The 25884-nt window shown below is 38.8% G+C and overlaps 1 protein-coding gene and 1 long non-coding RNA gene across 2 annotated transcripts; one reads left to right on the top strand and one right to left on the bottom strand.

Moving 5' to 3' along the window:
* Positions 1–3027: 3027 nt before the first annotated feature.
* LOC109424720 (uncharacterized) lies at positions 3028–4904 on the bottom strand. Its single transcript, XR_002133585.3, has 3 exons — positions 4562–4904; positions 4351–4497; positions 3028–4295 (listed from the first exon to the last, which is right to left on the bottom strand). It is a non-coding gene; the product is annotated as an uncharacterized LOC109424720 (long non-coding RNA).
* A 3177-nt stretch (positions 4905–8081) lies between these two features.
* LOC109402633 (histone H2A.V) lies at positions 8082–25840 on the top strand. Its single transcript, XM_019675337.3, has 4 exons — positions 8082–8331; positions 8779–8856; positions 8983–9096; positions 25000–25840. Exons 1-4 carry the CDS (start codon positions 8329–8331, stop codon positions 25183–25185), a joined length of 381 nt encoding a protein of 126 aa, XP_019530882.1. The 5' UTR covers positions 8082–8328; the 3' UTR covers positions 25186–25840.
* Positions 25841–25884: the final 44 nt, after the last annotated feature.

The following is a 25884-nucleotide window of genomic DNA, read 5'->3' as shown; positions in this document are numbered from 1 at the left end:
CGGCGATAAGGCAGAACGCGGAGTTGGCTTTATAGTGATCGGGAAGCAGATGAAGCGAGTTATTCGGTGGAAGCCGATAAGCGACCGAATCTGTGTGTTGAGGATAAAGGGCAAGTTCTTCAACTACAGCCTGATCAGCATCTATGCGCCAACGAACGACAAACCCGATGACATGAAGGATGAGTTCTATGAGAGCCTTGATAAGGCCTACGGAGAGTGCCCAAAACAAGATGTCAAAATAGTCATCGGAGATGCAAATGCGCAGATCGGCAGAGAAAGTTTCTTTCGGCCTGTCATTGGAACGGAAAGCCTTCATTCTGTTACCAACGATAATGGTCTGCGCCTTGTGACATTCGCTGCTGCTAGAGGGATGGCAATCAGCAGTACCTACTTCGCACGTAAGAATATCCGAAAACACACCTGGCGACACCCGAGTGGTGACACTTGCTCCCAGATAGACCACGTGCTGGTCGACGGGCGACATTTCTCGGACGTCATAGATGTGAGGTCCTACAGAGGCCCGAACATCGACTCGGATCATTATCTTGTAGCCGCTAAAATTCGGGCGCGATTATCCAGCGTCACGAGTTCAAGAAACAACAGGACGATGCGTTTCAATATCCAGCGCTTGTCAGCCGAAGGGGTTGCTGCACAGTACCATCAGAAGCTAGACGAGAGGATAGGAGAGACCAACGGATCTGGAGATGTCAACAGCTTGTGGGGAAGTATCCACGAAGCAGTGACAACAACAGCGCAAGAGGTGATTGGTACCGCTCAGCGACGCCAACGTAATGGTTGGTTTGACGAGGACTGCCAACGAGCGACGAACGAAAAGAATGCCGCCAGAAGTCGAATGCTAGTGGCCGGTACCCGGCAGAACAGAGAGCGGTACAGGGTTGCAAGAGCAGAAGAGAAACGAATCCACCGCAGGAAAAAACGGCAACACGAAGAGAGTGTTATTGCTGAAGCGCAGAAAAGTATGGACAGGAACGATATGCGGAGATTTTATGCAACTGTCAATGGCGCGCGGCACAAGACTGCGCCAGTGCCCGCCATGTGCAATGACCGGGAAGGAAATTTGCTGACAGACAAAACAATGGTGGCAGCCAGGTGGAAGGAGCACTTCGAAGATTTGTTGAATGGTAGCAGCGAAGGAGCACCCAGGAACAGGATTAACATAATGGATGACAGTCAAGCAGTGGAACCACCAACACTGGATGAGGTTAAAAAGGCCCTTAAGGAGCTCAAAAACAGCAAGGCTGCTGGGAAGGACGAGATCCCGGTCGAACTTCTTAAGCACGGAAGCGAGCAGCTACATCAATCAATCCATCAGATTATTATAAAGATTTGGGAGGATGAAGAATTGCCCACTAGTTGGTTGGATGGCCTCATATGCCCAATCTACAAGAAAGGGCACAGACTGGAGTGTGCCAATTACAGAGGGATTACCCTTTTAAATTCGGCGTATAAGATACTGTCGCGTGTCCTGTTCAACAGACTGCGACCTCTTGAGGAGTCCTTCGTCGGCGAATACCAGGCTGGTTTTCGTGAGGGCCGATCAACGACGGATCAAATGTTTACCCTGCGGATGATCCTAGATAAATTTCGGGAATATAACTTGCAGACTCACCATCTGTTCATTGATTTTAAAGCAGCGTACGATTCAGTGAAAAGAAATGAGCTTTGGCAGATAATGTCAGAACATGGTTTTCCGGCGAAACTAATTAGGCTGATACGCGCAACGCTGGATGGATCAAAATCAAGTATTCGGATCGCGGACGAAGTGTCTACGTCGTTTGTGACCTTGGATGGATTGAAGCAGGGGGATGCTCTTTCAAATTTATTGTTCAACATTGCACTCGAAGGAGCGATTAGGAGGTCAGGCGTGCAGAGGAATGGCTCTATCATCACACGGTCGCACATGCTCCTCGGTTTTGCGGACGATATTGATCTCATCGGCATCGATCGTAGGGCAGTGGAGGAAGCTTATGCTCCTCTGAAGAGAGAGACAGCGAGGATAGGCTTGACGATTAACTCTACCAAGACGAAGTACATGATAGCGGGTAGAGACAGAAGCAGGCCTGGTGGTGTTAGTGCTGAGGTAGTGATTGATGGGGAAGTGTTTGAAGTTGTTGAAGAATTTGTTTATCTTGGAACACTTGTGACATGTGACAATGACGTTTCCCGTGAAGTGAAAAGGCGTATTGCAGCTGCGAATAGGGCCTTTTACGGATTGCGTAGCCAGCTTAGGTCCCGTAACTTGCAAACGCAAACAAAATTCGCTCTGTATAAGACGCTGATTCTTCCGGTTGCCCTCTACGGTCACGAAGCGTGGACGTTAAAGGAGGTAGACCGAAAAGCTTTTGGAGTTTTTGAGCGCAAAGTGCTGCGGACAATTCTCGGTGGGAAACAAGAAAATGGAGTGTGGCGCAGACGCATGAATCACGAGTTGTACCAAGTGTACGAAGATGCGAATATTGTCAAACGTATAAAATACGGCAGACTTCAGTGGGCTGGACACGTAGTGCGAATGTCGGAAGAAAGAATAGCGAAAACAATATTCAGCAGAGAACCCAGTAGAGGTAGGCGACTCCGTGGGCGGCCGCGAACTCGCTGGCTGCACGCGGTTGAAGAAGATCTACGATCCCTACACGTTCGGGGAAACTGGAGGAACATCGCCCAAGACCGACGAAGATGGTGCTCTACTATACGCTCGGCATTGGAGTAAAGTTACTTTGTAGCCAACAAGGTAGGTAGGTAATGTAACAGAAAAATCATCCTTTCATAAGTTGGGGGGGGGGGGCGGTCAGAATCAAAGGGGTGAAAGTGACCATTTTGTCGATTTTAAGCTGAGCATATCATAAAATTCTTCTGAAAAACTTTAAACTTCATTTACTCGAAAATGGGGTTTTGCTCATTTATGTTTGCGCAAACATGAAGTTGAAAACCCCCGACATACAGTTTATATTAGCAGACATAAAAATAATCGTTGATAAATATGTCTTATGAATTTCAAGGGCGTCCCGGATAAAAAATGACCATTCATTACATGGTAAATATTATTAATATATGACTGCTTTTATTGTTCACAATAAAACACACAGTAGATATATGGTTACTTTTTCCAATAGAAATCAATCCGATATAGTTCGTACAATAAGTGAACATTAGCTTTATTAGTGACTAATTGATTCGATTGTTTTTCAATTGTTCTTTAATATTTTAAAGTTACTATTAGTAAAAAAAATGAGTTGTTTTTATACATTTGGAAAAGTGCCTGCAAAGTTCTCATGGACTTTTTAAATATTAAAAAAGAGTTTATTTCTCAAATCCACTTAAAAACAATTCGTCACAAATTAATAACAATACATATTATTGTTGCTTGGGTCATGTTATTCTACTCTGTATAATCAAATACAAAATCACTTGACATATTTTTTTTAGTTTTCGTTTTAAATTTGAGTACAGTAGATATTGGCAAGGAAAGCTGTCTATTAAAACCTGAAGAAGTATTGTTCGTGCAGTTGAAAATCGGATTTTTTGACACGCGAAAATCGATGTTTCTCCCAAACCGGGCGTCGGACGTACGTCGGGCAAAGTGCGCTGGATAGAGGGCCAGATCCGCTGCCCAGCGCACTACGTCCGACGTTAGATTTCACGTATGGGTTTGGAGAAAAATTGATTGTCGCGTGTGGAGAAACTTCGGGTTTCAACCGCGACGACAATACTTATAGAACACTTGCTGGAAAGCAGGTTTATCCAAGTGAGGACGTTATTTATTTATTTTATTTATTTTTTTTATTAAAAAAGACGCGGACACGTTCAATGCTTCCAGTGAGCACGACACTACACGAAAAGAAATTTCCTTATTGAATGTATAAGAAAATGTTATACATTTTTGCCATTTCGTTTTTCTAATAAATCACATTAGGATAGCTTATACTGTTAATAAAGGACGGATAATCAATAGTATAAGTTTTGTCTTATACATTTCATGGCGGAAAATAATATGATTCATTCAGTATTATTATATTTTCTATTATTCAAACTAATGGGTACCCGAAACGGATTTTCGTTTTGTTTTTTTATGAAAAAAAGAATTTGTTATTTTATTGAATTGATTTTATTTACCACTAGTATAATATTACATAAAGGTCATTTAAGTCACAAAGTATTACACCTTGATTAGTTCAGATTCGACAATCTGCAGCAGGATTGCGTTCTCTCTCAAGTTCTCACCTTCCTGCTTCAGGTGTTTCCGTCCACTTACTGGCAAGATCGGGCCTAAACGATTGCTAAAAAAATCAACACGGTTACCAGGATGTTAGGACAACTATAAACTGTTCTTACCTTTTGGATTTGACTCTTTGATTTGGCGGAGGAACTACCGGTGTACGCTAGCCATGGAGATGGAACTATGCGGGGCGGATGGCAGCAACGATACAGCCGGCGCTTTCGTGAGTGCTGATACCGATTATGGTTCTGCCGGCTTCATCTCTGTCGAGAAGTAAAATTTCATGAGCTGCATCACTGATAAATATAATATCGTTTTAATATTTACCATAATTACTAAACACTTTTTGCTTTTGATACCGATACACCTCTAAATCATATTTTCGATTAGCGCGAAATAGAACTTGCCGCAATGGCGTCCTCCGTTGAAAATAGATCGACACGTTTTGGTTATGATTGAGTAAATATTTCAAAACAAGAACTTATAAAATGTATTAGTTAAAACTTATAAATTTTGGTCATAACACAAAACTTATACATGGTATAAGGATATGTTATAACTGATATAAGGTTCCCAAATGAGCACTATAAGGTTATGTTATAAAATAAATAACAGCGTTTCTAATGAAAAACAATAATTGAAACATATGAATAAAATTATTAAACTTTTTTTCGTGTAGACAACGGACTAACATGCAACGCCCAGTGGGACAGCCGAAAACTTTTCCTGACAGCTGCGGCGGGAATCGAACCCGCGCTCCTCAGCACGATGCGACTAAGAGCTTGGTGACCCTAGCCGCACGACCACGGAGCCACACAAGACGTTACGACAAGAAAAAGATAAACAATGATTTTTCTGTTGTTTTCCAATAAATTAAATGAATCTAGTAAATAGCAACTATCATTGATAACAATACAAAAACAACTAGTTTAATGGGTTCGATTGAACCGATGTTAAAATAAACATGCAATAATATTTGTTGTTATGTTAACAGATTTCGCCTTTGAAAAACCATAGAATTCATATTTCTCGGTAACATCCCGCATAACAAAATACTGTTTGTGTTAATCTCCACACAGTATTTCTCCTTTACCACTTACTGTTACTGTACCACGAACAGGTGTTTCTCTTTTGAAAATATGAAACTCGAAGCATTCGACCATAAAGAACGGTCTATGAAAACCATATCAAGTTGTAACAATTTTTCATATTGTGCAGAAATTATCGAACAATACAGTACCGAAAACTCAAGAGGCATGGTTGCAATGCAGTGTAACCTTTTCTCAGACGGTTTGCGATTTCATTTGCGCAACACACTTACACATGTGCATTTCACTGTATGCCACTTGAATTCAACAGTTTGTCAAATTGTAGCTTTTATTATTTAGTATCTGTATTGATCGAACTTTGCAGTTTGCATTTAGAAGAAAAAAAAAACAAAATCTTTCGCCCGCGAGTTGAGTGAACAAAAAACTAAAAACTCGGAAAAAGGTTTGAAGCGATTGGAGCGGTCTGGATGGAACAAGGGTAAGTTTTGCACGACTTATAAATTTAGTTTTTTTAGCTATATCTCATCAGATACTTATTGTTTTGCAGGATGCCGGAACTTGAAGGCAATTACAGAATCCGGCCGGACTGTGCGACTACGAGGAGGCCGACTGTGCGAAAGCGGGCGGATATTGAATGCTGCTTGCGATTAAAAACCCGCTCTCACCGCAGTAATCTCCAGGTATCATTTAATCACCGTAGGTAATACCGAGCCCAGCATGGGGCTTTGAATTTGTTTAATAAAAAATATCCAATGAACGCAAAACCGCTTTTATTTTTTAACAGTTCAAATATACCCGAACCATATATTACACGCTTAAAATACTATAGAAGACCATAAATCAATAGTAACCAATACAGTGTTAGTTTTTTAGTAGAATTGATTGTTAAACTATTCTATAACCATTTGTATGGCAGTGAATTGTCTGAAAAACTGGATAATATATTGACCATATCCTATACTGTATTGCGAAAAATTTGTTCGAGAAAACGAGCAATTTTTTATGGTAACCTATCTTAACCGCCTATTCCACATACAGTAGACGTTCGCTCGGTGCAAACGGTTTAACTGCAATGCTTTTTAACTGCAAGTCCGCTAAGTGCAACAATTTTGCAGTTATCGCACCGCTATCTGTCAATAACAAAACGTCAACAGAGTTGCGATGTTTTTCGGATGCACTACAGCTGCATTGCGATGTTTTTGAGTGCATTCTGGCTGCGTCCAACAGCATTTGACAACTGTTTGACGGCTGTCAGTCGTTGCAGTTAGCGAATTACATTCGGTAACTGAAACGTAAACATGTTGCACTTATCGAACGTCTACTGTACTGTAAATTGGCGGATTACCATTTGTCAAACTGGCAAATCTGTACATGGAATGGTTCGCTTACTGTTATCTCCGATAGCCTGAGAAATGGTTCAATGACAATTGCTAATGGTCATCTACAGAATTAGAAACGTTTCTTTTACAGTTTGTGGTTATGCGGGATTTTTCTCCCGCAATTAAATATGGCCTTATGTACACACTTTAATTCAGAAGTTGATCTTGGTAAACGGTTTACCGAGAATCCAACAGCTGATATCTCGGTAAAATATTTACTGATTCTCGGTAAAATTTTTACCGAGATTTCGGTAAACCATTACCGAGTCTCGGTGAACTTTGCCGAGATCTCGGTAAAAAGTTGGATTACCGAGATCTCGGCAAAGTTTTAACGAAATCTCGGTAAAACTTTTACCGAGATTCAGTGAAAATAATTACCGGACTCTCGGCTGTTGGATTCTTGGCAATCTGTTTGCTGAGGTCGGTGATTTAATTTAAGTGTGTATATATTGTGTACGATTTATGGTATGAATCATATGACCTGAGATCTGACTTGTGATATTTGGCAGTTATTTGAAAAGATTGATGATAGATCTTATCAACAGCTGCCAAGCAATACATACCAGACATCAGAGTGTTTGATTCTTATCATAAAATGTGCATATCATTCTGGTGGCCTTTGGTGCTCGTAATGCGGGAAATATAAATTCTATGGGTTTTCATAAGCGAAAACTGCTTACAAATAACAACAAATATAATTGCATTTTTATTGTAACAACGATTCATTTGACGTCATTCAATTTATTGTATTTGTATTGTAAGAACAATGAAAAAACATCAAAATATATTGTTTTCTTTTGAAAATGCCCTAAAAATGTCTCATAAAAACACAATACATTCTACTGTTTTTCGCGAAACAATGTATGAAAATTTTCTCAAAATTTTATGGTTAAGATACATAACGACCACCATTTTTTATTGTAAAACTGCCATTTACCATTCGCCGAATGGAAAAGAACAATAGGGGTGATGGTGAATGTGCTGTGCAAATTACAATATGTTTAATGGTGAATATTTTTCGAAAAAATGGTGTTGTAACAATAAAATTTATTGTATTTTTATGATATTTTTTATCAGGGGTCAACTGCATTAACTTTAACTTTGGTTTTTTGTCAGTGTACGGGTAGTTTTTGGCGAAAATAACGAATATTTATCGACGCAGGTAATTTTGCATTCAAGCTCTTCGATTTAACGTATTTTATTTTAGACCATTTGGCCTTATATCTGTCTACCTGAATCCATTTAGTACATGATGACATCTCTCGCACTCCTAGTGCTGCCCGATGTGAAACTCTCCCACTCGAAGCCCTCGAGCGGAGAGAATCTCCCAGGTAAATTTCGGTCGGCTCGGGTAAATTCTCTCCCGCCCAAAACCGTCGTCAACCGTTCGGGCGTTCGTCGGTGCCGCTTCGTTTCACAGTATTGTATTTTTGCTCGTTCAGTGCAGTCGTCGTCCGGTCCCGAGTCGGGTGTGCGTGATTAGAAGTAACCTACTGTTTGTGCCAGGCATCCAAGTTCCGGACTCTGTGCAAGATTAGCAGCAGCCATTTTCCAAAGAAGTGTGCGTGTTTACCAGCAGAAAGAAGCGAATTTCTGCCCCAGCGATAAACGTTTTCAGTGTCAGTTCGACGTAGCCGCAAAGAGGATTATTATCTAGATAGCAAAAATGGTACGTATGGTGGCGGTACCCGGTGAAAATACGAGGAAAATCTTCCCAAGGAAGCGGCTTGAGGCGATCGGCGTCGGACGCCGCTGGCTTGGATTTTTCAGGGCTTCGCTCGGCGTTGTGGTTAACAAGCGAAATTTGAATGAAAAGTGGATGCGTTTATTTGGTGACGTTTCTTCACTGGACTGCCGTTGTGAAAAATCGATTGAAACTGAGCTGGAGTTTTTCCTTTGCTTGGGATGGATTATTTTCGCTCATTTTCCTCGCAAGAGGGATGGAGCAAAAAGCGCGCATCACCCGAGCAGGCCTTGAAAGATAACCTATATTTTCACCGAGTTATCGCCGAGCTCCGCTGCAGCCGTGATGGCGGACGATTCTACTGCTCGGCTTGGGTGGGCCGTGATGGTGGGGCGTTTGGAACTAATTTTCGTTTTTATTGCCCCCGTGTAGGCTGGAGGAAAAGCTGGTAAGGATTCCGGAAAAGCGAAAGCCAAAGCAGTTTCCCGCTCGGCGCGCGCTGGACTACAGGTGAGATTTTCGGTTTACGATTGGGAGGGAATTTTTGGCGCCAATCGGTTGGGTGGCGATTGGCGGGAAGAGGATCATCCCATTCGATAACGGTTATTTTCATGTGTGTTTTTGTTTTGTTTCCAGTTCCCGGTTGGCAGAATTCACCGACACCTGAAGAACCGCACGACCAGCCATGGGCGCGTCGGAGCCACAGCAGCCGTATATTCTGCTGCCATCCTAGAATACCTGACAGCTGAGGTAGGTTTCTTGCATCAGTCGCGGAAGGGTGTGCTACCTTCGAACGCGACCGTGTGAGAGAAAGCGAGATGGGTGATGTAACCGAAGCGATAAACTGGGAAATTGAAGTGCAGCACAGCAGCAACGTTTGGATATTTTGGGGTTAGGGACAAGCGCGCCCGTTCGATGCTTATGCGTTTTTTTTGTTTTGGGCGCCATTTTGTACCTTTTTTTTTAACGATCGGTTCTTGTTTGTTTGGGTCGCAAACAAGCGCGCGCGTTCGTTACGCGGGTAGCAAAATGTTGGGATCGGTTGTACCTGCGACGTCACATCGCAGGTAAATCGCATTTTGGCCATGTGCGTGCATTTTGATTTTATTTTTCGGGAAGATGTGCTTTTTTTTGTTGATAAACAACAAGAACTGGTTTCGCGCGTCTTTTGCTACGCCCTGTTGGTGGACGCTTTGGCGTTATTTATGTAACTACGCATGAACATAAAATATGCACGTACGTTGTATATGAAATTTGAAATAAAATTTTAGATACAGATTAATTTTTGTATAGTTAAGGGCTGCGATAAACATAAAATGCTCTAAAAATCAATTTTCACGTTGATGCAACTTAATCAAAATTGGCTTAAATTCCCTTGATCCAGACACAAAAATTCAAACAAAAATTATCGCAAGCAAATCGAAAGTATTATGTAGATGAGGAAGGTTTCTGAGATGGCCCAAATTTGGTCTATGTTTTTTCCCTGGGGTTCTTGCGGAAGATTTCCTGCTGCGATTGATTCAGTAGTTGCTGCAGGGATTTCTCCAGAAAAATTTTCTATCAAGATATCACGCAGGATCAAAGATTTCAACATAAATTCAAGGGAATCGAAGAAGAGATTTTTTGCTGGGATTCTTTCAGCAATTTATACTGCTTTTTCTGTAAAACATCTTTCAGGACATCGTCCAAGAATTGGTGATTGATCGACTGTATTGTTCAATTTCTAATTTTTCGGCCTCGCAGTTTTTATCGAGCTAACGACGTTTTGTTTCTTGCCGTGTGTCTTCTTCAGAAGGTACTAAAATGTTATTTTAATGATTGTCTGAATTAATCTGCCGTGTGCAGCATAGGGTGACGGTCGAATTTTGGATCCCTGGAGCATATTATTTTGAATTTAATGTCGAATTCGTTTTTGAACCTGGGTTGGAACTGGATCGGCGGAAAATGTGTAAACAAACAACGTCAAACAAACTTTAGTACAAGCGAAACAGAAGTCGGGTTGAGGTTGAACCTGTGATCTGATCCAGTTCCAACCGAGGTTGGAACTGAATCAAAAACGAAAACGACATAAATCAAAATCAAACAGATTCAGAGAGTGTTACACACAATGATGACGTCAGGATCGTAAAAGCCTCCACTGTCCGTTAAAAATGCCCACAATGTCATTTCTGGTTGAAACTTGATAAAAATATCTGATTTCTGAAGCATCAGTTTTCGTTGGTTTGGACACCCCAATGCATTTTGGACCCTCCTAAGTATATATTTTGGACACCCGGTGTTTAAATCCATTTCAACCTATTTTAGAAGAATCTACCACATTAATATGCTGGATCACATCCTTATTACTTGATTGACAAAGGTCGATTAGACGAACTTTGCGAATTAAATGCCCTTGAATGATAAACGTTTTTGTTAATATCTGCAAGCTTCGTCAGCACCACATTCTCTTTTCGTAAACATGTTGCGACACTCGCACGGATGGCGAGATGGACAAACAATAATTTTAAAGCAAATAATGATATTTCCAGAGAGAAAATGATTGCTGCCAGTGGAGATCAATCTAATTAAGCGAATGATTCTAAAAATTGCCGTCATCTCTTCATCAAATCTGAGAAAATTTGTATAATACGACTCAGGGGGTCGAAAATATAAAGAAGTCCAAATTATATTGGTTACCCAAGTTGTCTCTTGCTCTATACTGCCCCTCTTCGCATGTCAGTCCCATGTTGTTTTTTCGAAGCGCCTACTTTTTGTAATCTAACTCCAATTATTTCCAAACAAATGTATTCACTTCATGCATACCTTTTTCGTGGCATATTGACCTGTGAAATAAGGCGGTGAAAATATCAAATTTGTTTTGAATGACCTCATGAGGAACAAAAATATGATTTGCTTAAGAATCGACATCGGACTAATAGGAATCCCTATTAACATGGGACAACTATGCTGCACACGGCAGTAATTGTGTGTGGGGATGAGAACAATACTAACACAGAAATAGCCAAAACATCACTGATAGAAACGACAACAGTGCAGAGACAGAACACAAATTCAATTTAGAAGACACATATCATTGACCATACAGATAGTCAACACTCCCATTTTTGGAAATGTGTCACTTCACAAACAAAAACCATACAGTCAATAGAAGAACCGATATAGACAGATTCATCACCACATACGCAGCAGTGTTGCACGACATTGAAAGCAAAAGTGATCGATATGATACCACGAGAGACGATAGCATAGATGAGAGGGGCCCAATTATTCGGATAGGGCACGTTCACCAATCCAGGTTGAGGAAAAGAATGACCGCAGAATAGAAAGATTGCGTCACTGCCGGTACAAAAATTCATAAATCAACAAATTTCCAACCCGGCAGTCATAGACAAATCATAGAATGAATAACGACACAAGTATTGTAAGGGTCTGTCTCAATTGGGATATTAAAAATAATTTTAATTAAATTTGACAGTTCGAAAATTATTTTTCCTTGATTTTCGAACTGTCAAAAATAATTCTGCTCCAGAGCAGACTTATGTTTGACAGAACGATAATTTTCGACCTCACCGGCTCGCGCATGCGTACGCTTGTCCACTGGTGTTTGTTTACATATCGGCTTGCACTTTTCTCTCTGTTTCTCTCTTGCGTCGATTCTGAGGTGGGCCCGTCTATGCGTCCGTAATAAATATAATGTAATCATTTTTATCATAGAAATATGTGTATGGATTTGGTATGGATGAAATTTTGCTTAATTGTACTTTATCTTGCTGAAGTCCGTAGCTTGATTTACGACGGATAGCGAAGTGTTTTCCGTTGAATATTGTTCAAGAAGTCGGCATTAGATAAATATTTCGATCGTGTTGATTTTCTTCCCTGCTCATAAAAAAATCAGTATTTAAGCTATTTTTCCTCAAAGGGGATTCAAACACATTTTTATATTCACTAGCTGCCTCGGCAAACTTTGTCTTACCCACTTGTTTTTGGTTTTACAACTGTTGACCGCCCTCTAGATTGGTTTTATTTCGATCATGGTGAATTTCTTCCCAGCTCATTCTCTATTTTCATATTTTTCTCTATTTTCATATTTTTCTTGATAATTTTGATAACTTTTTCCACATATAAGCACTGCCACCAAGAATACGGGTCGTATTCACGCTACCTCTTGATTCCCTTTTTGTGTATGTGAAGTCAACATAAGGAAGTGTCACAAAGGATTTTTTCTGCGCACTTCTTTAAATATTTATCCTAAAACTTCTCCAATATTTCGTCCAGGAATCCCTCCTAAAGTTCCTCCAGGGATTACAAATAAATGGAACAATTCCTCAAGGAATTTCTCATTTGCAGTACTTACGGAAATTCATCCCGCAATTGTTCCAGGAGTTTCTGAATTTCTCTGGAAGTTTTTTTATGAACTTCTCTAGGGTTTTGTTAGGAACTCCTCCGGAAGTTCCCCCAGAATTTTCAAGACACCCTGGAACAATTCCTTCAGTTTTTTCAGGAATTCCTCACAAATTTCTTCTATATTCTTCCGGAAGTTTCTCCAGGAATCTCCGTAAAGAGTCACATGCTGGAGAAATTGTGCTACGGAAGAACTATCAGTGAGAATTTCTAGTGAGAGGCAACTTGGAGGAATAAATAAGGAAAGCATCGAAGAAATTTCGAGGCAAAATAATATTTTGTTTTTAAATTTTCCGAAAAGTTTTCATTTCTGAGCGGAATCATTTTTGGTAAGGCAACATTGTCAACATCGATCAACATTGACGTGTTCAAATTGGGCCAGAAAAAAAATTAAATTTGACAGCACAATGATTTTCGAGCTTTGAAATAATTTTCGAACTGTCAAATTTGATTAAAATTATTTTTAATATCTCAATTGAGACAGAGCCTAAGACACAATAACTACAGTATGACCCATAAAAAAATGCGACAGTTTTCAAAGTCATCGTTCCCCTACTTCGAACTGATTAACCTCGCATGTATCTATTGGATAGTATAGTAGAGCCACTAATCTTATAATGGCAAAGAAACATAGACTGATTCCATGCAAATACCTTCGGAAATATAACGTTGAACATATGGATGTCGAAATCGTCCACGCGCCAGAGGCCGTTTTTTAAGGATATAATTTTCTTTCAATTGCTTTCAATCACATTCAATCAAATTTTATTTTCAAAATAGTACTTTTATGGCTGGATAAGGTCTTCAGGAGTCGGTTGGTTCGTCGGACAAGCACGAAAAAAAATATTAACTTATAAATTAAGAGACATTTTGTGAAAATTGAATTATTTGACAAATGATAAGTTTTAGAAAATATTATGTTTTAAGCATGAAATTGTTTTTAAGTACATAGTATTTGTACATATCATAAAGGTAGGTACACAGACAAACAGACGTAACACTCTGTTATTTTGCATCGTACACCGATTTAACGGTCTATTTGAAAATTTGATAGTTGGCCAACTGACCACCCGTGGCACTCGCATCGCTTTTGCTCGAGTTTGACGTTTGTCCACTACCGCCACCTAGTTGATGGTCGGCCAAACTCAGTCCTTTTAGCATTGGGCGAATATGTTTCCGTGACTATGATTTGATTCGAAAAATGTTCGAAGTGTTACGTCTGTTTGTCTGTGGTAGGTATATATGCCTTCATCGACAAAAAAAATGTTTTGAAAAATGTTCTAACAGTGTTAAGTTTTTTATTAATTTATCTTAAATACGGTTTTTAATATGTAGCACCTTTTTTAGTTTTTGTTTCCTAAACATTTGAAATTGTTTTTAAAATATTTTTCAAACATGGGCGTATTAAAGAGTACATATTTCTTCATGGTTTCCATGTGTTTAAAGTTTTTATCTTAGTTCATTTTGCTATGAAAATTATAGGAAAACTTGATTTTATTTAGAAATTGTTAACAATTATAAGGTATCCCATATACGTAACCAATGAATATTTTGACAGAAATTTTAGAGATCCTGTATGACAATGACCTCCTTATTGTATCCTAATCCAAAAAAGTTTAATTCATTGGGATTATTTCATTAAAAATCATCAAATACTGCAAAAAAATGGAATGTCGCATTTTTTTATGGGTCATACTGTATGTATTCCCACACTCAATCATTTCAAACAATTATTAAAATTACATTTTAGCACCCCCTGAGAAGGACACACCAACTGTCGAAACGTTGGGACAATATAGAACGTCGTTAGTTCACTAAAGACTACGTAGCCAAAAATAAGAAAAAGTTCTCCAAGAAAAATTCTTCCGAGTTATTAAATATGAATGCCTCCCCAGAAATATCTCCAGATTAATTTTCTTGGGATTCCTTCGGACACTTCTGCTAGGAATTCTCCAGAAATTGCTGGCATACCGGCAGGGTTTCCCTAATATTTTTACATGAACTCTTCTCGGAATGTATCGAACAATTTCCTACAATTTTTTTCATAAACTCCTCTTAGGAATTCTTCAGAAATTACCGTGGTTACATCCAGGCAGGGATGGAAAATGATGAAGATTGCAGCTGAGCAGACACAAACCAAAACAAACATACTCGTGAACAACAGGGGCCCGAGAATACTCGCACTTCTTTATTCTTGAGTAAACGAAGCTGGCAAGCACTCGCATGTGATTCGCGAAGCTTCGTGAGTTTTTTGCATTTTGACGAAAAACGCATTTTAACGACTGACAGTGCTGCTATTCAGGAACAATAAAGCATAAAGCATTAGTTTATGTTGGATAATCACTGGAATTGCTATTATAACCATAACAAAATGCACTTCCCGCACCTCCACTAGTTATTCACGAATAAAAGCTCATGAGTGTTTCTGTTTTGCTTCTTACTCACGAAGCAGGCGGGTGCGAATAAACTCACACACTGTTTACTCTCGGAATCGTGAGTAAGCCTAGTGTTGGCTTTACACTCGCGAATTGCTTCATGAGAAGAGTAATTCCATCACTGCATCCAGGGGTTTCTCCAAAAATAACACCAGCCGGATTTCTCTATAGATTTCCATATAGGGCTATTTCTATGAATTACCCGGAGGTTCCTGGGATTCATCCTGAAATTGCTCCGGATATTCCACCAAGTATTTTTTTTTTCGGGTAATCCTCCGTGCTCGTGGGATTTTAATGTTTTTTCTAGGGATCTTCTATCTAGAGGGACCTCCAGATATTTTTCCAGGAATGTCGCCATCAATCCACCCCCCCTCCCCCTACCCATACAGGGATTACTTTAGGAATTGTGCTTGGTATCACAACAGCATATTTTCCCGTTACTGACCTAACCGCTTCCAGTAATAAAAAGCATATCCAATAGAGATAATCCGGCAAAAGTATACCAAGAACTCCTGGAGAAATTATTGTAAGAAGAGACGTTTTGAAGAGTCCCAGGAGAAACTTCTAACCAAATCATAGAAAAAACTTTAGCTGTTAGTATACAGGGTCAAATATATGTCCACAAAGAAACCAATGCTCAAACATCCTGTTTGACTCGATCGAATTTTCATTAGTGTCAAACTGATGTTGTTTCTTGAGTTCTTTCCTTGTTAAATATTTGACTCCGTGTACTTCAGGCCTTTCGGAGGAATCCCAATAGAAAACTCCAAGGAGGCCCTTGAAGGAACTCATGGAAGATCAATTTATGGAGGGATTGAAAAAAATCTTGGAAGCATTCCCACAGGAAATTCTGAAACGCCATCGGAGAAACGCCTGGAAGATTTTCCGAAGGATCATTTTGGTGAATCTCGAAAATGAAGGAGGAATTCTAATAGGATTTCTTGGTTAAAATCCAAAATGAGTTTCTGAATGGATTCCGATTGTTGGTAAAGAATTCCCAGGGGTCAGTAACTCTTCCATCTAACTTCCGCTCGATAACTGAACTATCACGATATTCGGGTCAACGCAACTCAACTTCTAACTGCGGTCTTGGACGTGATGGATAACGCGCGCGCAGGTATTCAAGACAGCAATTTGGTTGGAATAGATTTCCGTGCTGCCATCACCGCTACAATCACATTGCGGCTTTGTTAGCGATAAATAAAAAAGCCGACGTTTAAAATTATCCATTACCCAATAGCTAAAAGTTACAAATACTGGCGTTAGTGAGAAATGGACAAATTGGAGTGAAATTTGCCAAAAAGTTTCTCGTCCTCTTGGTGAGACTAGAACTCACGACTTCTACGCACTAGACAGGCGCGTTGCCACTACAGCAAATGAAAACTCGATGTAGATGTGTAGTGATTAATCTGAATTCATTCAAGTTCAACTCAAAATTCTGAGGTTATATTTTCCACAGATCACACTTGCTTCGGAAGATTAAAATATCCATCTAAAAGGTGGGTTGTGCTACTTTTCCCCGAATGTCGTTTCCCCGAACGCCGATTCCCTGAATGCCGTTTCCCCGAATGGTACTTTTCCCCGAATCACACCCTTCTTTATTTTATAGGCGGTTCTTTCAAGTTTTATTGCTCCTCAGACCTGCTGAAACCCTGCTGAATGAAGAATGGTAATATGACTCCTTCTTTCCGTTGCTGCTCGTTCTTTGTAGTACCAAATTGGTTCCAACGATCTGTCTAACAATGGTCATTTCGAACAAGAATGTAATATATAGTATTTTCGGGGAAACGGGTCATTCGGGGAACTGACTTTCGGGGAAACGGGCCATTCGATTCGGGTAACCGGCGTTCGGGGAAACGACATTCGGGGAACCGACATTCGGGGAAAAGTAGCACAATCCTAAAAGGTGTTACGTTTGCAATTAATCGTATTATTTGTATCGTATGCTATACTCTGGTTTGTGAAAGTGTCCCTAAATTTAATGTGCATTTGTAGCGCTCCAAACATTTCAGGAGCGATCCAGTACAAATCACGTAAGCCGTCGCCTAAAACGAACATCAAATTGTAGACGGTCTTGTGTTGTTGTCCGAATTAGGGTGCCCCCTTAGGGTTGGAAATTCCTAGACCAAACACAAGCTATTAAAGCAACTTTCGCTGTGAACTAAAGACAACCAGCCAAAAAAAATACGATTACAGGATTGACTGATGAATCAAGAACAATAGTGAAACCTCGTCATCTTGGGATTGGACTACTTAGATAACTGGGCATAATTGGTGTTACGTGTTGCTTGTTTGTGATTTGTGCATTTGTAATGTTTCATTTTATTTTGCGTATCTAGTTCTCAAACGTGGAGCTCGATACGGAAACTAAAATGCGCATTTATAGGGTTCCGTTAATAGTGTTTCATTCACTAGGAGGAGTTTCGTCAAAGATTCCTACGATGAGAAGTTTCTCTAGGCATTTTTTTTCCCAGAAATTCCTTCATGGATTCATTTAAAAGCTCCATCAGTCAATAATTCTTAACAAAATAACTTTAGAAAAACGTGGAGACGAACCAGTCTCGGACTGAAAGTCTCTATAGTAAAGATTAAAAAAAAACTTTAGGAAATTTCCTAGAAGAAGTTCCATCGGGGATTTCTCAAAGGAGTTACCCTTCAAGTATTCCCAAAAGTTCTTTGCATCAGAAATTTTACATAGAAACTCCTCAAACAGTTCCTACAGTGTATGAATGAATGTATGAATGACTCCAAGACCTCATCAAGATATTCATTCTGGAGATTACCTGGGAAATCCCTAATGAGTTGCTGAAGGAACTCATAGACTCCTGGACCAGGAGACATTATTGCTGGAAATCTAGAGAATTTTCTGTTACAGGAGGAGTTCCTGTCGAAATTTCTGAGATGAAGGCATTCCTGTTCTGCCCCTATTTGCATAACAGCCCCATGCTGGCTGGGTTTCCTATTCAGATGGGGCAGTTTTGGGGCTATTAGATGAACTGTTGGGAAATCTAGAGTAATTCACAGACGTTCTTCTGCTACATTTTGATGAAGACGGGTTTGGTGGACTAGTGGCTACCGCTTCTAATTCGCACGCAGAAGTTCCTGGGTTTAATCCCTGATCCGTTCCTCTTCTACTATTTTGTATCTATCTATATACTTTCTCCTCTCTACATATACAACTTAAGTACACTCAATTCTGTTTTTACGCAATGGATGGATGCGTCCGCGCAAAGTATCGTATCGAGTGTATCGTTGTTGTCTAGCTAACTCTCTGTTCGCCCGAATATTTTGCTGTTAAATAAGTTCCTCGAACGCCTAAATTGTTGAAACGGCTTCATATTACTGTATTTTTCTGTGCTTCGTCGTTTTCGTGTCAAGGAATCTGTATATCTGCCGAGTTTCCGCCGATAAACATGAAAAAGAATTCGACCTGCCGTGATAAAATTGTATATTGCAAAGAGTGCTCGATATGCATATACACGGAGTCAGCTTTGTACACTCAGTAGCAAAAAAAAAGCCGAGCTGATTTTTTCTCCTAAAATGCGTCATGTTCAATCTGCTGCAACTTTGACAATTATCAATATTTTTGGCTGAAAATTTTACCACTTCATCATCAATATATTGATAATGTATGGACAAAATTTCAAATTAATAGAAATTATATATTTTGAGTTATAACAACTTATATGAAAAAATCCATTTTTGGACACACCCTTTTCAAAAATCCGTATTTCAGTGAAAAATTTAAGTAGCTTCATATAAATTTCACTGCAGCGCACAGTGGCGGGCCTCCATACAAAAGTCGGACAAAACCTCAAATGTTAACCTAAAGTGCTAAAATTCATAGGTTATGATGATTTTAGTTCCCTAAATCTATTTGTGATATGGAACTTATCATATATTTTGATTTTACTATATTAGGGTGGTTCAAAATTTTGAAATCTGCTGATTATGGAAAGCATGTAAAAATAACCGATAATAAGCTATCACGATATGCTTTCCGAACGTTGGTTTCGATTAACCTTTTAATTTGGGGGTTCTTAAATCATGTATTGGTATTGAAATAAACTATAATTGTGCATTTGTTGCTGTTAGGGTGGTCCAAAATCTTCAAAACTACATAAATCATTAGAAAAAATCATTTACCTACGTTTTCTTTCAATGGATCAATTCAGATGCATACCAATGTTGGCTGACAAGACATGGTCTATTCTCAAGGACTGCCCATAGACCACGTGACATTTTACGGTGGGTCCACGGAGGTGTGTTAATTCATTCGTTATGGGGTCAGATATTCTAATATAGTGAACTGCGTAAAATTTGAACTGCTTTTTATCAATCTCGTTTCAACAACTTCGATCGAGGTACATCTATCCCTACCAGTGCTGAAAAATTCATTTCGTCATATCCAAATTCAATCACCTACAGCTCATGTTAGAAGCTTAACCTAAGAATATGGTATATGAAAAATTTGTGCAGCTAAACCAGTTCTGCAAGAAAGTCACGGAAAACCCGCTATTTTTCGAATATTTAAGGTAAATGTCACGCACTACCTTCGAAAAATGCCAATGACATTCACGGTGAATATCATTTGGCATTTTTCAAAGGTAGTCCGTGACATTTACCTTAAGTATTCGAAAAATAGCGGTTTTTCCGCGACTTTCTTACAGAACTGGTTTAGCCGCACAAGTTTTTCATATACCATATTCTCAGGTTCAGCTTCTAAAATGAGCTGTAGGTGGTTAAATTTAGATATGACGAAATGAAATTTTCAGCACTGATCCCTACTATCACTTGTCGAAGCAACCAAAACAACCCTATCCATAAAGAATTAGCAATTCATATTCGCAATATTGAAGGGAGTTTTTGATAAACGATCATCAGAGATCGGTAATCATATATATGAACAGTAGAGTTCCAGCAAATATTTTCAAAATCTTTATCACTCTGTGTGTCTTTCAGCAGAAATGTGTTTAACGAAACTGCATGAATTACATACAATAAAACTTCAAGTTTAGAAAACCAATATAAGGGGTTTTACTAAAGAGCGTAAAATGTTCGTTTCATAAAATTGCGATTAAAATTTTAAATATTGCCTTGGTGATCGCGACGTTTACGCAGAAACATATTTAACGTAGCGTTAAACGCCGTTTAGTGAATTTCTTTTATATTTTATAGATGATTATTGCTTTGAACTGTAGTGATGTGCGTGTAGAAAAGAAACATGTAGATGTCGCTATATATTGAAACTTCGATAGAAGTTCGTGAAGAGATTACTTCCAAGGTTGTTGAGCAATTCTAACGATTAAGATGAATCAAAGAAACGACTAGTTTAAGAAAATCAATGAGCAATGGTTTGTAGTTATTTTTACATGTGTTTCGTGTAGTTATTTTTACATGTGTTTTTGTCTCTCTTTTATTTTGAAGATTAAAAGAGTTAGTTGTATCTGGTGAAGCAACATGTGGGTAGTGTCTAAGAAAATAAAGGCTTATTCATACTTAGTCACCACTCCTTTCCTCTCAGGCTTACTGTTTTTAACTGGAGCACTCACCTTCTTGTGTTTTTCTGTCGAAAAATAAAATAATATTAACAAAATAATAAAAATATTAAAGCTGTGGCCATTACATTATCAGACACCCCCCCCCTTTATGACCATCTGACTTGGTGAAAGTCTCTTACAAGAATGAAAATTACGCTAAATTGTTAGTATTCTGAAGTCAATTTGAACTATGTTAAGATAAAATTTAAACTTTAAACAATATCACTTCTTCTACAACCATGCGGCTCCATTGTGACTTGATAGACAAAAAAAATTTTTTTTTCGTTCTTAGCGCAAAAATGCGCAAGCAGTGACCTATATAGCCAAAAACTAGAAAAAAATTGCAAGTCAGATCCGGGATACGGCGTCGTTTTCTGATGTTTCCTAAACAAGTACTGGATCTTTTTAATACGAAGTTTTTCTCCAAAATTTCAAAATAGTCAATATGTTTGCATATTGTAAAAACATAATAATTTTGTGATTGAACTCCAAACAATCCCTGAAATGTAATGGTTATTCATACCCAAAAACACAAAAAATATTGTCACATTATTCAAGTCTTCCTAGCTTTTATAACGAACTCATTAAGGAAGCTCATAAAATAAAGACAATAAATACTAATATTGTAGCACATAAAACTTCAACTTTAAAAAAATCCACAAGACTCAATTTTCTTCCAAATGGCTTAAAAATTTGGGGTTTTCTTAGTTGAAGTATCTAAAATGGAAGAAAAATATTAGAAAAATAAAATATTGAAGTCGATTTTTGAGGTTTTGTCCGGCTTCCGGCCACTGTGCAGCGTCAGTAAATATAGGAAATGTTGTGGTCAAAATTTAAAATGTTTTCATCCAGCGGTTTTGACCACAGAAATCGTCAAAGTTGAAGTACCACTGTGGGTGAATACAGTTTTCACTCCATATTGACCACGCTGAAACACCGGTGCAGAAAAAAAGCCGAGGTCAATTCGTTCCATTAATGTTTAGATCTATGTTTTAATAAGCAATCCATATTATATGACAATTTTTTTCTAAATTTTTGTGTGGTCTGCTAGTTGTTTATGACATTCTACACGTAACACATGGTGCGTTACGCGTTACACTTAATGCGTTACAAACATACATAAATATGTTAGTAAATATACAGGTAGTTTGTATAATTTACCAATTTTGGCAACTGTAAAATAAATATTAAAAGTAAACAAGTTGTGGGGTATAATTGAGAACCACAAAGTATGATATAGAAAGGCATGTAACATCAGTTGTTTGCTTATGATAAGGTTTTAACAGTAGCCAAAATTTGCAAATTATTCAAACTACTTGTATATTCACTAATATACGTATGTTTGTAACGCATTACGTGTAATGCGTAACGCACTATGTGTTACGAGTAGAATGTCATAAACAACTAGCAGACCACACGAAAATTTATAAAAAATATGTCATATAATATACATTGTTTATTAAAACTTAGATCTAAACATTAATGGAACGAATTGACCTCGGCTTTTTTTCTGCACCGGTGTTTCAGCGTGGTCAATATGGAGTGAAAACTGTATTCACCCACAGTGGTACTTCAACTTTGACGATTTCTGTGGCCAAAACCGCTGGATGAAAACATTTCAAATTTTGACCACAACATTTCCTATATTTACTGACGCTGCAGTGAAATTTTTATGAAGCTACTTAAATTTTTCACTGAAATACGGATTTTTGAAAAAGGTATGTCCAAAAATGGATTTTTTCATATAAGTTGTTATAACTCAAAATATATAATTACTATTAATTTGAAATTTTGTCCATACATTATCAATATATTGATGATGAAGCGATAAAATTTTCAGCCAAAAATATTGATAATTGTCAAAGTTGCAGCAGATTGAACATGACGCATTTTAGGAGAAAAAATCAGCTCGGCTTTTTTTTTTGCTACTGAGTGTACGCTGTGTGTGCTGGTCCGTGCGGCAGCTCATTCCATATATCATGTATTGGTATGAGCAGCGATCAGCTACAAGGTTTATCTCACACTCAGGGAACCGTGTGGCTATGCAAAGAATGTATACCATCTTTTACTCAATGGAGAAATTCTCAACAAACGTCATCTTCACCGATAGATACAACATCGATTGATTCAGAGATTTCTCTGTTGAAATCGCAAGTGTCAACGATAATGGACAAATTGCAACAGATCGTACCGCACGATATTACTTCCGCGAACGCAAGCCTGCTTCATTCCACTCCGATCGCAACTGCTGGGGTTATACGTGGAACGAACACAAGCTATACGAGTGGTAGAGATTTGGCTCAAACAAACCTGCATGAAAAACAAAAGACTACGGAAGCAACAATAGACGGCTGGTTCTCATTACTGTTGACAAACATCGACAGTTCGACCTCCGAAAAAGTTGTAGAGGCGATGGTACGCAGATGTGTTGGTGTCCCGATTGGAGACTGCGTGAACATTACGAAACTAGTACCGAAACGGATGGACTGCAGCTTATTAGACTATGTTTCCTTTAGAGTTGTTTTAAAGTCAAGATGGAAAGACCTAGCAATGTGTGTGTCGACATGGCCCGACAAGATAAAATTCCGTGAATTTCACAACCGCTCGATTGACACTTGGAAGCCCTAAAAATTGTTGTGTTATGTTTGTCGCAAAGATGCTTTTTTGTTGATCGTTGTAGTTTTGTGAAATAATGATTGTTAGTTTGTAATGGTAAAATGTATGCTGTGGATAAGTAAAAATGTGTAGAATTATACGTGTCGAAAATGTAGTTATAAGTAATTTTAAGCAGTCTGTACAACACTTAGTTGAAGACGTTGTAATAAATAAAAAAAAAAATATGCAATACGGCACCAACATTTCAAAAGGGCGTAACTGCATTTTGAAACAAACTCCTCTTTCACATCGGTAGATCGTATTTCAATGCCGCCAGGCAAATCACCGCCAGTATAGGAAAGAAGAGCAATTTCTCTGTCTAGTAATGTTTTTGAATTTCGTGGGACACTTAAAATATGACCCACAGATGTAAAAGAGTGGTTTGTTTAAAAAAGCAGTTACGCCCTTTTGAAATGTTGGTGCCGAATAGTTCATGTAAAAAGAGTTCACGTAATTTCAAGAAGTCGCGCAAGAAAAAAAACCAAAGGAATTTTTCTACGCGATTTGCCCTGCGAAAATGCGAAAAACCGCGTAAAAAATGTGTAAAAACAAAATTGAGTGTATATTTACATGCTATGAACATCGCTAGAACAGAAACGGGTTGAAAATACCGTTGCCCTTCCTTCCAACTTTCACAACACAGTATCAACCTATCATAACGCATACGATTTATGTAATCAAGCGAACCGCATTATCTTCGCAGTAATAAATACACTAATTAATCTATCACCTTACGCCTGGCATCCACGCACCAATGTGTGAACCCATCTTCAACCATATCCCGCCAACACTTTTTTCTACTGTGGATACAAGCGATTCCAATTATCACGTCATTCCCCTTTCTCACATTGACTTGCAATTTGACGTGGCAAGCGCCATTGTTGCCTAAAAATAGAAGATCGTCAATGCTCACACACACTGAAGTTAGTCTCATTGGTCCCCCGGTGATATCTCATTGGTTCCTTGTGTGAGTGTAGCTGGTTTGGCGATACTCTATAGTGGAGTAGCATCCACGGGGCGGTCAATCAAGCTCAAGCTCTCTGTTACTTCTTGATGAAATTGAAGGATTAGGGTCTTGTACCAATTGGGCAGGTGTACCTATTTTGGGCACTTGTCGCTAAAACTAAGTCAATTTCAAACTGATTGACTTGAAATTTTGTATAGAGTTAGGCACGTACAGTATCTAACTCTGTACAAGAATTCAAATCAATCGGATTGAAATTGACTTAGTTATAGCGACAAGTGCCCAAAATAGGTACACCTGCACAAATGGTACAAGACCCTACTCCTTGTTACTTCAGAACTTTATTACGAAAAAAAAGCTTGACATTACATTATTTTCTTTTGATCTTTGGTAACGAGGCATTTCCCGGAACTAGTTCATCTTGGGACCCAAGCTTTACATCTTTTTCCGAAGGAGGAACTCACATTTTGTGAGTTTGTTAAGAGTGGGTTGCAATTCCAGGTCCTCGCCGTAATGGTCATGTGCTTCCATCACATCATCACCGTGATAGCATAAAAATGATGGTTAATAAGTGATACAGTGAGCGCTCTGCCCAATAAACTTGCTTTTTTATTGCATCATACTAACTAGGTATTTTATCATTCCTCCCCACTTGCAGGTGCTCGAGTTGGCCGGCAACGCCTCCAAGGATCTGAAGGTGAAGCGTATCACTCCCCGTCACTTGCAGCTTGCCATCCGCGGAGATGAAGAATTGGACAGTCTGATCAAGGCGACGATCGCCGGCGGTGGTGTCATCCCGCACATCCACAAATCGCTGATTGGCAAAAAGGGCGGCCCCGAATAACAACCTTCCCCCCGCACACATCAAAATTACTAAATACTAACAAAACAAAAAAACATACAAACAATGAACAAGACACACACACACAACCAACAAAGCGAAAACGCGCCCCCGAAAAAAACACAAACCTTAATATCTAATTAATCCCCCGCAAACAAACCGATTGAAAAGGACATTTTTTCCCCTGTAAGAGTTTTTGCACAAGTAAGAAATCGCGCGTCGACGAAGAGACAGAGAGAATCTATAATCTTATATAGTAGAAATAATAACGTTTAAATGAGATACACATTTAACAATTGAACAGGACAAATTATGCTCGTTTGTTGTCTAATGTTAAGTATCGTTAGTGCAAACTGCAATTGTTTCGACTTGGACTCTTCCTTTTATATACCCTAGAACCGGCGGTCTACGATCTCTTGCTTTTACATACTTGGAATTGTAATATTTTCACGGCTTTTTTTTCTCTTTCACCTCGGGGACCCGCGCGAGCGCTCCACAGCAAAACAAAATAAGAAACGTCGTCGTCATCGTCGTGTTTAATTAATTTTTAACGCAAATTGAGAGAGAAAACTAAAATGAGAGTGCATAAGTTAAGTGCGTTTTTCTTATTATATTTTCGATGAAAAATAATAAAATTTTACTATTAAGAAAAGGAAAAGGCTTGGTTGAAATTTATTTGGGTCCGAAATTGAAACTATTCAA

This window comes from Aedes albopictus, chromosome 1 (assembly GCF_035046485.1).
Source record: "Aedes albopictus strain Foshan chromosome 1, AalbF5, whole genome shotgun sequence".
NCBI lineage: Eukaryota > Metazoa > Arthropoda > Insecta > Diptera > Culicidae > Aedes > Aedes albopictus.
The sequence above is the reverse complement of the archived record's forward strand: the minus strand, read 5'-3'. Positions and strand labels throughout refer to the sequence as shown.